The sequence below is a fragment of the Acanthisitta chloris genome, unplaced genomic scaffold (genome assembly GCF_000695815.1).
Source record: "Acanthisitta chloris isolate BGI_N310 unplaced genomic scaffold, ASM69581v1 scaffold25290, whole genome shotgun sequence".
Classification (NCBI taxonomy): Eukaryota; Metazoa; Chordata; class Aves; order Passeriformes; family Acanthisittidae; genus Acanthisitta; species Acanthisitta chloris.
Genome location: NW_008652727.1, coordinates 99,096 through 111,043, shown reverse-complemented (window position 1 = coordinate 111,043; position 11,948 = coordinate 99,096). Strand labels below are relative to the sequence as shown.

The 11,948-nt window shown below is 42.6% G+C and overlaps 1 protein-coding gene across 1 annotated transcript in view; it reads right to left on the bottom strand.

Annotated features, from left to right (window-relative positions):
• Positions 1–756: 756 nt before the first annotated feature.
• CARD11 (caspase recruitment domain family, member 11) overlaps positions 757–11,948 on the bottom strand; it is a 43,529-nt gene continuing 32,337 nt past the window's right edge. The window contains exons 13-24 of the mRNA XM_009078310.1: positions 10,682–10,734; positions 9,953–10,085; positions 9,181–9,382; positions 8,622–8,748; positions 7,270–7,510; positions 6,761–6,857; positions 5,618–5,713; positions 4,581–4,713; positions 3,869–4,048; positions 2,588–2,712; positions 1,663–1,778; positions 757–1,100 (exon numbers count right to left, since the gene is read on the bottom strand). Coding sequence (XP_009076558.1) covers positions 896–1,100; positions 1,663–1,778; positions 2,588–2,712; positions 3,869–4,048; positions 4,581–4,713; positions 5,618–5,713; positions 6,761–6,857; positions 7,270–7,510; positions 8,622–8,748; positions 9,181–9,382; positions 9,953–10,085; positions 10,682–10,734 — 1,708 coding nt within the window. The 3' untranslated portion in view covers positions 757–895. The remainder of the gene's footprint in view (positions 1,101–1,662; positions 1,779–2,587; positions 2,713–3,868; positions 4,049–4,580; positions 4,714–5,617; positions 5,714–6,760; positions 6,858–7,269; positions 7,511–8,621; positions 8,749–9,180; positions 9,383–9,952; positions 10,086–10,681; positions 10,735–11,948) is intronic.

The following is an 11,948-nucleotide window of genomic DNA, read 5'->3' as shown; positions in this document are numbered from 1 at the left end:
GATGCTGTAGAGAAATATTTCAGTGGAGAAACAGAGAAACCTGTTTTCTAGAGAAGGCACCATGGTATTTTCCACAAGAAAAGAAAATGTTCTACAGTTAAAAATTGAGAGATGTACAAATTAATCGTGCAGAGGTAGGGATAAACGAAACGAAACGTTGGCAGATCTGGAAAGATCTGATGTGCCACTGGGACAGTGGAGTCTGTTTTCCTGTAAGTGCCAGGACTACAAAGGAGACCTGCAAAACTGTTAAATAAAACTGGAGTTTAAAAAGGAAGGGAAATTTTTAATTAATGCCAGGAATGATAGCTCTTTTCTTCTGATTAAAATGGTTATGCAGAAACAGGGCTACAGAGCTGCTCTGGCCACCAGCAGTTGTGTTGCTGCTGCCACTAACCAGCCTTCACCTTCCTCAGCTGGGCCTGTTGAGAGCCTCACCTCAGGGGGTGTGAGTGGCACATCCCCATTCCGTATCCTGTAGCCCAATTCCCAAGCTTTATTCCTCTCAGATTTTACTTGGTCTCATATGAAGTTTTCAATGAGCCAAATGAGGTCCTTATTTTTACCATAATAAGTTCCCCCCAAGCTTTCTCTCGAGATCTTTGTCCTTCTCACATGTTAAACAGCTGCTGCCCCTGAAGAGGTGCTGGTGGGTCAGAAGTGGTGGTGGTGGCTGTGGTCTGACCCACATCCTAGATTCCAGCCCCTGGGACACTGACCATTCAACACAGCTCCAGTTCCATTCCATACACGCATTCTGCCAGCAGGAAGTCCCCAGCCAGCAAGGGTGAAACAGGAGTGAGCTCTGGGCACCTAATCAGAGAATTCTGCGAGCCCCTGCTCCACCTGGATATGTCCTTTGGTCACCAAAGAGCTCCACGTGACATATTGCTTTTTATAGCTGATCTTCATCTATCCAGATGGTTTTCCGCTGCTCTTCCCCGATCCTGTCTTTTATTGTTCTGATGAGATCTTCAATGCTGCTCCATGCATCTGCCTCCACAGAGGCATAAAGGCAGGGCAGAGCTTCCAGTTCTTTCTCCTTCAGGCGGCACGTACGTAAAAACTCGTCCTCGGTCTCTGGCTTTGGCAGTAGCTTCCTGCATCAAATGAGCAGACCAAAAATAAATGTCTCACATTTGAAGTTAATCCTGCAGTCCCAGCTGCCCCATCAAGAATTTATTTTGTACTGACTATAGACAAGCAATAAAAGCAGTGGAGAATAAAGCTACTCCAGGTCTATCCTCCCCTCACCTCCATGCTGCCCCCAAGGAAAAATATTTGCTGTGGGGAAACAGTTTAAGAGGATTGAATGGAAGGAGAGTGCAAGTGTTTACGACCTTTCCTCTTCCAGCCAGCATTACCTTAAGAAATGCTGTGGGAGTGCTGAGCATGGAGAAAACTACATATTCTTTGGTCTCATCCTCCCACAGTGCTCATTGCTGCCAGTGACAGTGAAAGAGTGGTAGATTTGGGGAATTCCTGCCTTCTCCAGTTGTAAGATTTCAGGGAGGAGTCATGGGAGGAAACAGTGCACACTGAAGCACCAGATGAAGGGACATGTGAGGTTCTTTATTTCACTCAGTGAGAACATTATTGGACTCGAGAATTTTTCACTGAATGAGACAGAACATCAAATATGCAAAAGATTTGATATGTTACCTGAACCTCTTGATGTTTTTCTCTGAGACTCTGATAAAGAGAACAATAGGATATATCTTGGCTTTGATTAAATCCTTTGTGCAGCTTATTCCAGCCTCCAGGAGACAATGCTTGTTCTAAAAACAAAGTCATAACAGTGTCACAAAGGGACATTCACTGCTGTGGAATCTCAAGATAAAGGTATCCACCCCTTCTGGGATCAGATGGAAAGCTCTCTATTTACCATTGCACCGATTTCAAACCTTTTAATCAAATATACATTTAAAGTCCAACTCCTCCTACTGGGTTAAAACTAGTCAGCCAAAGAACAGCTGAGCTTAAGAGCTTTCTAAAAAGGTTTAAAATAGAAATGGTTCGTGCTAAAGATGAAATGTATGATAAAATACATTGTAGACACAAACACAGAGTTGCTCTTTGTTCAGCAAAAGACATCCTTTGCAACTACTTGGGAGAGAAAAAACATCACTTTAATTCTCCTTTTTTCCATGCTGTGCATCAAATCTACTCTACTTGACACCAGATCTCTGTCTTTGGCATTATGTTCTTTCTCACACCCCTATGTCTGGGTTTCAGGCTTTCCTTTCCTTTGTCTAGGTCCTTGTATCTCTTATTCTCATGTGTATTCATATATACTTATGATATTAAAAGGAAATGAATACAGAAACTGAAAGGATATTTTGCTGCATCAATGTGGGTCATCTCAGGGAATAAGAAAGAATATAAAAGGATATGGTTGAGGATGAAAAGGAAAAGCAAGAGCACAAATAAAAGCTGTTTAGGGGAATAAATACAAATCTGAGATTGAAGGTGGGCAAGAGAGAAAACATCCAACTGTAAGTTGGTCAGCCTCTTAATTCAAGAAGAAACATCCATTGCAGAGAGGTTCACAGACAGCTCAGCGAGGGGCACAGAGGGGTCTGAGCACCTTGGCAGTGACAGCCTCGATATTGGCAGGTACAATGCATTCATATGTGTTCAGATTCTTTTCTCTGCTGAAGATGACAGTCTCTGTCCTTTGCTTCCTTATGAACTCCTCCTTTGTTACAATATCTAGAGAGAGATGTGGATGGGGACAAAACCAAGATTACAAGAGCAGAACATGTAGAAAACTATCCGATACTACTTCACACGGGATGTAAGGATGGTTCAGGGAAAGAAGACGAGCAATGAATTGTCTTAACAGCTGCCTCATTTCTTCCATTGAATTCAATTAAAGCCTAATCTGATCACAGCTGAGCATCTCAGCTATATCCTGCACCAATGAGTCCTTGGGCAATTACTACAGCACTGTGAAGGCATTAAATTAAGCCAGTAAATACAATTCCAGCACCTAACGTTATATAGTAACGTTTTGGGGATGGAGGATGCTGAGAAGTACTAAAAAAAAGAAGCTCTCTTCAGTCCAGGATCCCAAAACAAGGATTTAGTGTTCCAACATTTGTGTTTAAAGTTTCAAAAAGAAATTGGCTTAGGTTGCAATGTGTGATACCTGCCCCTTGTGAATTGCAGCCCTACATCAAAGCTTTTGTTTTATGTTGCAAGACAAGGGATATTTATTAGAATACTTAACTTCTCAGTTTCTCTGTCTGGCTGACTGTAAGGCTGCATCCTATGCTGTGGGTACTCAACATTAGGGTAAAAATGAAACGTCAGCTCTGTTTAATGCTGTGTTGTATACAATCCTGCCCTGCAGCCATCACGGTACTGCGCGTTGCTTTAATAGTAAATACTTAGCATGGGAGAAAATCAGTCTTTCGAGTAGATCAAATGCACAATCTTCACAGCTTGGATGAGACAGAAACCTAAAGTCGCTCTAGGGAAGATATTCCTCATAATAGCAAATACTAGAAACAAATTAATCAAAATTTCACATTGCCTAGATGTGCAGTATGCAAACAGTATGCAAACAGAAAGAGCACTCACAGCATTTCAGTCTCGGAGGGGCAGCCTAGCAACCACACAGCATACACATGGATAATATTTATAGACACAGAATCTCATAACCATGTGCACTGGCTGTCTCAAAAACATTAAAATATCTCAGATAGGCTCAAAAAGCAGGATTTACAGCTACACATCACTCTGATGTGACTTGAAGTACCTCAAGCAACTCTCACATGTTCATGCCCCTACGTGTGTGCGCATATATATGTTCAGATTTCCAACACTGAGGGTTGGCAGTCATGTCCCTCTTTCATCCCATTACCTGGCTTGCATATGTTGAATTCCAGGGCACCTCCAGAGTTGAGAAGCTTCTGTACCAAGGGCTTGGCCAGCATGGTGGGGGTGAAGAGCACAGGGCGCCTGCGCTCGCAGTGGATTGGTCTCACCAAGCTATAAGGGATCAGACTGAGCTTCTTATTGATCTCACTCTCGGAATCCAAATCTGAATAAAGAACAAGATATTTATCCTCTGGTTTCCTCTCCATCAAGAAGAACAGGCAGGAGACACACATGAACCAGAAATGACGTGGCTAGTGATAACGTCCTCCTTTCCCTTTTGTCAGAGTTGCCTTTACTATATATGTCACGGTATGATGTATAACCTAATACTAAATAATGCAAGTGCCTTTTGCTTTCAAGAGATTATTTCATAGTTTAACACTTGTTTGGAGACTCTTTCTGCTCGTTGGCCTGACTTTCTTTGAGTCAAATGCTTTAGAACAAAAAACAGGAAAGCACCTAGGAGGAACAGGAGGTTTCAGTGTCCTAAACTTGCTCATGAAGCCTTAGTGCCCTAAGCACATTTAGCAAAATCAGTTTTGGTCACAACTGCTGTTGAATATTTTGCAGAGTGGCTCACAAATGGTAGTAATAGGCAAGAGCTATGACATTTTTTACAGCTGTGGTGTTTTGAGGACCTTTATGTGGACCTTTGTATCAGTGCCACGTGTGTAAAAGCTGTTTTATATCCATACCTTCTAGTTTATCAGGTAACTGCTTCTTTGCCTCGGACGAGGTGCGTGCCAGGCCGGTGGGCCAGCCCGTGACGATGCGCACGCGCTCGTTGCTGTTCATACGCTTGTACTTGTTTTCAGACCGACTGACAAACTAAAAAGGTGAACAAAGAAAAAGATCTGACCTTCATTTCTTGCCTTATTTATTCTCTCATGTATTCCTCAGTTGACACTCGTTACCTGTGAGATCTGAATTACATATGTCTATCAAAGAAAAGACTCCATGGATCTGTTGACTGAATTCTAAGACTCTTTAAATATCATAGATCCGATTCAGAGCCTTTGTTAATCCCCCTTGGGATTTCTTATTTTGTTCTCTGTTCTTAAGAGGCATGTTTTGCCTTCACAGAGCTCCCTGCTATCACCAGTAGCAGCAGAGTACGTGCACAAATAAATCATATTATACCCAAACTGCCTCTTCTTTGCTCTACCAGAAAGACTTAAAACCTTCCAAATAGCATCTTTTTACACTGAGAAATATGCTTCATGCTTTCCTTCCTCATCCACAGCTATTCCTATGTCCAAATATTAATTCCTCCTCCTGTGTATTTGCTCACCTTCACAACCACCTTCCTTCACAAGACTTTATCTTCCACCCACACAGTCACTGTCTCGCTCAGAGTCACCGACACACAGCTAAAGGACTATTTTCTGACTGACCCTTATCTCACAGAGACTTGGAGATTTGGTCTAGCCCAATGGATTTGTCCTCACAGTTCAAGCAAAACACATTTCAGCCTCTGATGCTAGACACGTTGGGTTCCTCGAGGTAGATGAGTAATGGAAGGAATGCTCTTAAAAACAAACACCCACATCACAAGAGAAAACACAACCCATCCTTCTCTTTCGTGTACTAAATCTCTTTTTGATAGGAATAAATTCCAATACAACTTCTATACCTGAGCTGGGATTTCGGGGGGAATTAGGATAGCCTGAGAAATATCTACTGTTCAGATCCACTATTTCAGACATTGCATGGAGGATTTGAACTTGATTACCTGTAAAATCTGTCCCAAAAGAAAGCTGGCTCTGGACAGGCGAGGGCTGCTTTTGGGGTCATTCTGTGGGACATGATCCTCTGGCTGCAAAGTGTTCTAAGGAAAAAAAATACACAGGAATTTTTCTTCCCCACCCTCCTTTTTGTATATTTTATTAAAAATGAGAACATGTAAGAAACAAAACATGCAAAAGTAGATATATTTTCAATAAAAGGACAGTGATTGATAATTATCCCAAACACAATGTTCTGAACAAACTGTAGACACAGCATGGCCTGTGCTGATAAACACTGCTTTGTCACTGCTCTCCCACATCCCTTTTTTCATAGGAGACTGCTCTGCACACCTTAAGAAAGAGGTAATTTCTGCAGCAAGGAAGAGCATGCAAAGTTTTTGCTTTCACTAGCACCTTTGCCAGTGATCTCTGTCCTTTTGATCAGTGAGGACATGAGTACAGAAGGAATGTGTGACACTTGACCTGGACTGGAATCAAATACAAGCACTGCCTACCTGTCTGCAAATGTTAGAAGCATATATTGCTCCCAGACTCTAAAAAAACAACTTAGGGTAACTAATACACCAGGAAAGTGGTTTTAAAGATGGATTTTTGGGGTCTAAAGAAAGAAAAATCAAATCGCTTTCGCTGAAAGAAAAAACATAGCAGAGCTGTTGTGTGTGAAGTCCTGATAATCCCAAGTCTTCCCATGGCAACTAAATTGGAAGGGACAGGTCTTTCTAATGTGGGACAGTGGAATCTGTGGGTTAGATGCTTGTTCATAATAGGAGATAAATAATTCTGATTATTAACTTCAAGGATACATCATCTTCCTCATGTGCATACGAAGATGCATTAGAGGTTTACAGGCAGAGAAGAATGAAAAAAGATTAAAAAAACAGAGAATCAAGACTTGACTTTTAAAGTGTTCCCTCCTAGCTAGAAGGGTTAATAGTGTGTCAAGCTAGGTTCATTGCCAGGGACAATGTCAATTGAAGCAAACATAAGGTGTCCATTGCCTGGCACAATCCAAACCTACCCAGAGTGGAAACAGGACTTTCTGTAAAATGATGATGTAAAATGAAAACTGAAAAACAAGTAGCAGGGGAGTATCAGGTGTTAAAAAGACCTTGTTTGTAGATACTTACCCGGAGTGCCCGAAGGGTATTATAGGAGTTCTCTGTCTCATCTTTGCTTCCTCTGTGCATCAGCCGCTGCAGCTTCACCAGAAGCAGTTGCTGGGCTCTGAAAGAAAGGATGGAATCACACTGATCAAGATATTTGTGAAACCACTCAGAATAAAGCTGGGCTGCAATGGGACTGTGCCTACAGAAAAGATTAAATACAAATAGCAGCGAGGACTGACTGAACCACACAGTAAATGCAGGAACAAAATAATGAGCAGGACTGCAGTGCACTTAAGGATTCAAGAATCTCCATGGCATATTTTCATATGATACTTTGGAGTAACCCACATTATTCCTTCGGGTAACATCTGGAGTCTCCTTTCTTAAGCTTTATGGCTCATATTACGGTTTAACATCACCAGGCCTTATCTCAGAAATTAAGACATACACCTCTTTCCTTCCAGCAGTTATTCATTTCCCTGTGTACAGCACCACTGCTCTCAGTCGTGGTCACTCAGCATCACACTCACCTGCTGTAGCTGGGAATGGTCCCCATCTCCAAGTCCCTGTCAGTGAATGGATCCACTCTGGCACACAGCCACTCACACCTCCCCTGGTACATGGTGTCAAGGATATGGACGATCTCATCACACCTCACTGACAGGGAGCAGCAGTCCAGCTGGCTGGAGATGTTCAGATTGAGGCGGATGTGAAACGAGTCCCCCGATGTGATCAGTCCTTCTTCCAGCTCCGACAGCAGCTTCCTGTAACCTGCAGCAGAGAAGGAAGGGGTGAAGCAAGATCTCACACCTTGGTGTTGCTGCATTCCTGGGAATCTTCTGGGAGAAGCCACAGCACAAACTTCTGAGGCCCCTCTGAGAGGGGGTTTGTAGTGCCAGAGTGCTGGTTACAGTAGTTACAGCAAGGTCCTGGGGCTGCACCTCAGAGACACTAATGGGGCATTGCCTCAGGAACAGCTCATGCTGCTGCTGTCAGATCTGTGAGAATATTCTCATTATAATGTTCCTTTTAGGTAGCTCCATTTCCAGCACTCCACACATGACCTGTGAAACTGAGAACTTCTCGGCAAAGACAGACACAGATATAGCTCTACCCTCTAAGTACAGTGTGAGTTCTGCCACCAATTTTAATGACAAGCTATTCCCCTTATTATTAGCTCTAATTGGCACTCCCAGAATCTATAACATGCTTTATCTGCAGTTAAGTGGTGCTCAAAAAAAATGGCAATAATCTTTCCTACCTTTGAAAACATCAAAGAAAATCAAAGAAATCACTTCCTGCGTGATCTGTGCAGCTGAAATTCTCTAACCAGTACTTGAAAAAAACACCCCAAATGCAAAATTATACACATCAGTAAAAAAAAAAAATGGATTTTGGAATGTAATTTTTGATCCATAACCTGAAATTATCATTATAGGCCCTGAACACTAAAATCAAACTCTGTTCACCACACATGAACTCCAGCTGTTAAAGATAAGATAAAGCCACAAAGGTAATAAACAGGGCAACTCCATCAGGTAAATGCTAAATCGACCAGCTGGATAAAGATCATTCAGCTCACCACGTTGTAGTGCAGAAACTGTACATAAAAATAAGCTTGAATGTGCTTTGTGAGTCATGTTGTTATTGGCCCTCCATGTAAATGCTTCAGATCCTGAAGTGACAAGCTCATGGGCTTTTTTTGTTCTCAGTCACAAGGCTAAAAGCTGGAGCAGTTGCACAGAGGGGCTGTGATTAACACCAGTACCATGCTCAACATTTAGCCCAGTACTAAGGATATTCTGGTTCTGTCACTCTCATCCAGACAAGTTGCTATAACAGACCCGGGACTATTTGAGATAAGAAATACTTCAGGTCTTACCTTCATGATTTGATTTATACTGGAGTGTTACTGGACCACTGCACCTCTGAATTGTCCAGTGAACTTCTTCCTTTGTGCAAGTATCCAAGGGAACACTCTGATTTTCCCCTTTGATGCAGCCCTCCAACTAAATATGAAAGAAATATTACTCTCCAGTGCAGGTTCAATCTCTGAGTCAATTATACCTTTTTTTTTCAAGTGGCATAATCTTTTTCTGATTAAACAATGCAGATACTTTGCTATCAGGATGTAGATTATGTTCTAATTATTTAAGTTATTATATCTCAAATTAGGACTGCTAGCAGTCAACAGAACTGGAGCACTTTGACAATCCCAGGCTTCCCAGGAGGAAGCAGTGCAGGAATATAAATTGTGGGGTTTATTTTCCCCTTAGAGGCATTTTCATAGGGAAAATGGTTGGATCATTGGCAATAGAGAGAAAACAAAGCAGAGAGGAACTCAGCAGAAGCACTGTTGAACTCCTGCTTGTGTGAGGGCAGGGACAGCACGTGTAGGTGGACAGACTGGCAGCACTGCTGGGTGATCATTTCACGCTCACCAGGAGGATTTGGTGTCCCTCCCGAAGTCCAGCTTTCTCTGCAGGGGATCCTGTCTTGACAGAGCTAATAAAGCTCCCTTTGTCATTGCCCCCAACCAGAGTGATTTCTGAGTTGAGGCTGTCTCCGTTCAGCGTGATGCGCTGGATTGCATGGCAGGAGTTCCTCAGGCGACCAACAGACGTGACAGAGGGACGGAAGGGTCTGTGTTCAGGAAAGGACAGAACAGTTAGTTGTCTCAGCTTTCAGCCATCACTCCAGAGTGAAATGCATGCATGAGAAATGAAAGACATATAAATAAACTTCTAGTATTATCAAGCACTAGGATCTAAGGATGCTAAAATAAATCTTTCTCGTCACTGCACAAGTTCTGGTGAAGAGCGTGTGGATAGCTTCAAGTGCTCTGGCATGACCGAGGAACTCAGTGGATAGCAGTACTCCACTTAGCAACCTCTTGCAGCAAGACAGCAAGATCACAAGGATCAATGTAAGCCTTTAGAACATTTTGTCTGCCTTGAAGTTCTTGAAATTCTAGGATGACCTTCCTGGGTTTACAGGATATGAAAGGGCTCCAAGATAACATGTTATGCTGCTTCCTCCATAAAGAAGTAAAGACTTAGCACAGTATCGTGAGATCTTTGTGTCAAATAACAACTTGGGACATCACTCTTGCCATTACCTCTTCAGCAACTAATAGATAAATAGAGGGTCTCTACCACAGCAGCCCTTCCCCTCAGCCTCTGGCTCAGGTAGGTGAACTGACATCTCAAATACCTTTCCAGAGAGAACTTTCTAAATATGGAGTTGACATGCTCAAGATCATAGGCATCCAGGCCTTCTGACTGATGAGAAGAAGAGGAAGAGTGCACTGAAGGAGCTCCATGTGACTGCCTGTCATGACTGTCATCTGGAAAGAGTAACAAGAATGAAACCGAGTCCTAGATAAAGTGACAAATACAGAAAAAAGAAAAATGAATGTTTGATTGATCCCAAAGCTGAAGGAGGATATTCCTGATGCAAAGGCTTGATTCATATCCACAGAACATGGCACAAGGAATGCCAGTCTTGCTTACTGGACCTACCTGATCAGTCTCACAGATTAGCAAGTGGGAAATGACCTCTAGAGACTGTCTAGCCAAAGCCCTTGCTCAATGCAGGGTCAGCATGAGGAGATTCCTCAGGACTTGTCCAGCTGGGTTTAAATCCCTCCAAGGATGAAGATATTTAACTAGTCAACCTCTCTGGACACCCCTGCTCCAGTGTTTGACTACCTTCATGGTAAAAAAAACCTAACCCTTTTTCCACTTAGTTTTGCTTTCTCATTCTCACCACGAGTTGACCCTTTTTTTGTTTTCTTGTTATGATGAAGTGACTTGATTTTTTCTCAGAATGTATGTCCCGTTTTTTTAGAGCAGGAGTTGGTTATTTGACAGTCTCTATAGCTGGGGAGTTAATCCCATAGATCTCATAGTAAAACTGTACTCATGATATCCTCTTGCTTACCATCCAGCTCCAAAGCATCATATCCAAAGCTGTCATTGTCCTCTTCAACCAGGCTGGAATTAAAAACAAAGCATGAGAGAGTGGAAGAGTGAGAGAGAAAGCTGCTCACTTTGCAGCTTTCAGCAGATTTCATTAAGTTCTGAAGGAGGAACTTCAGTGAAAAAGGATGTTGGAGCTGTTGCATCAGGCAATGGCAGAGTTGCAACAAAAAAACCCCAAGTAACATACTTGTGGGTCCAGGGAAAACTTAGGAAAATGGCAGGAAGACAATACTTGTCAGCCAACGTGGGAAGCACATGAAGCAGTAAGAAATTTCAGAAGAAAGAACTGCTAACAGTAGTGAGGGAATGAAAATCTTGCTGAAGACAAAGGGAAGCTGCTGACTGATGGGTTCAGAGGTGTGACACCACACCCCGCGACAAACAGCTGCACAGTGCCTGCTGTACATATTCTGCACCATGGGTTCTTCCATGATGGACCAGAAACATCAGAAACTCACTGAGGGACAGAGTGAATGCAAGGCAAGTGACTGAGGTGCAGCAGTAAAGGAGTCATTTACCTGCTTGATTGAAAGTACTTGAAGCATTTTATGGCAGTTTAACAGTACCTTGCATGGTTACTCAGCTACTGCAGTACAGGCTGGCAAGGTGTACCAGGCACAGAAACTGCCACAGCTCTGCTCCCAGTCCAGCTCCCACTGGCACGGCCCTTCCTGTTAAAGGTGACTAGATTGGTTGGCCTTAAACAGTCAAAATTCACCAAAATCTCACTCTTCCAGGGCTATTGGGGCTGACCAGCCAAGTGAGTGATCTGTCTGCTCACTGGAAGGACTTCATTAAAGCATGTCCTTTGGTTGCAAAGCTGTTTAAATAACAGCTTGTTGTTTTTCCCATTCAGAGTGATTTGTAGGTCTCCTGTGGAGCTGATATTCCTCATATTTGGCTTCAGGTGCAGGGTGAATTTTTGCAGCCAGGCTGTGGATAATCAGCTATTTATGCTATGCATAAGCAGGGAAATAATATACCTTTGCCTACATTAAATGATGATCTCACTTTTTTTTTCATGCAAATTTAAATCAGGTGAACTGTGAAACTTGCAACTCTGCATGCAAATAGCAATTATTCTGGATTATGTTCACAAATAAGTTTAAAAAACTTATCAGGCTAATTATAAAATTGTAAACTAGAGCGAACTTCTGGGCATGCTCTTGGGGTACTTGACTTCAGTGATAATCAACTCAACATTCAGACCTTGCTCCAGGGCACCT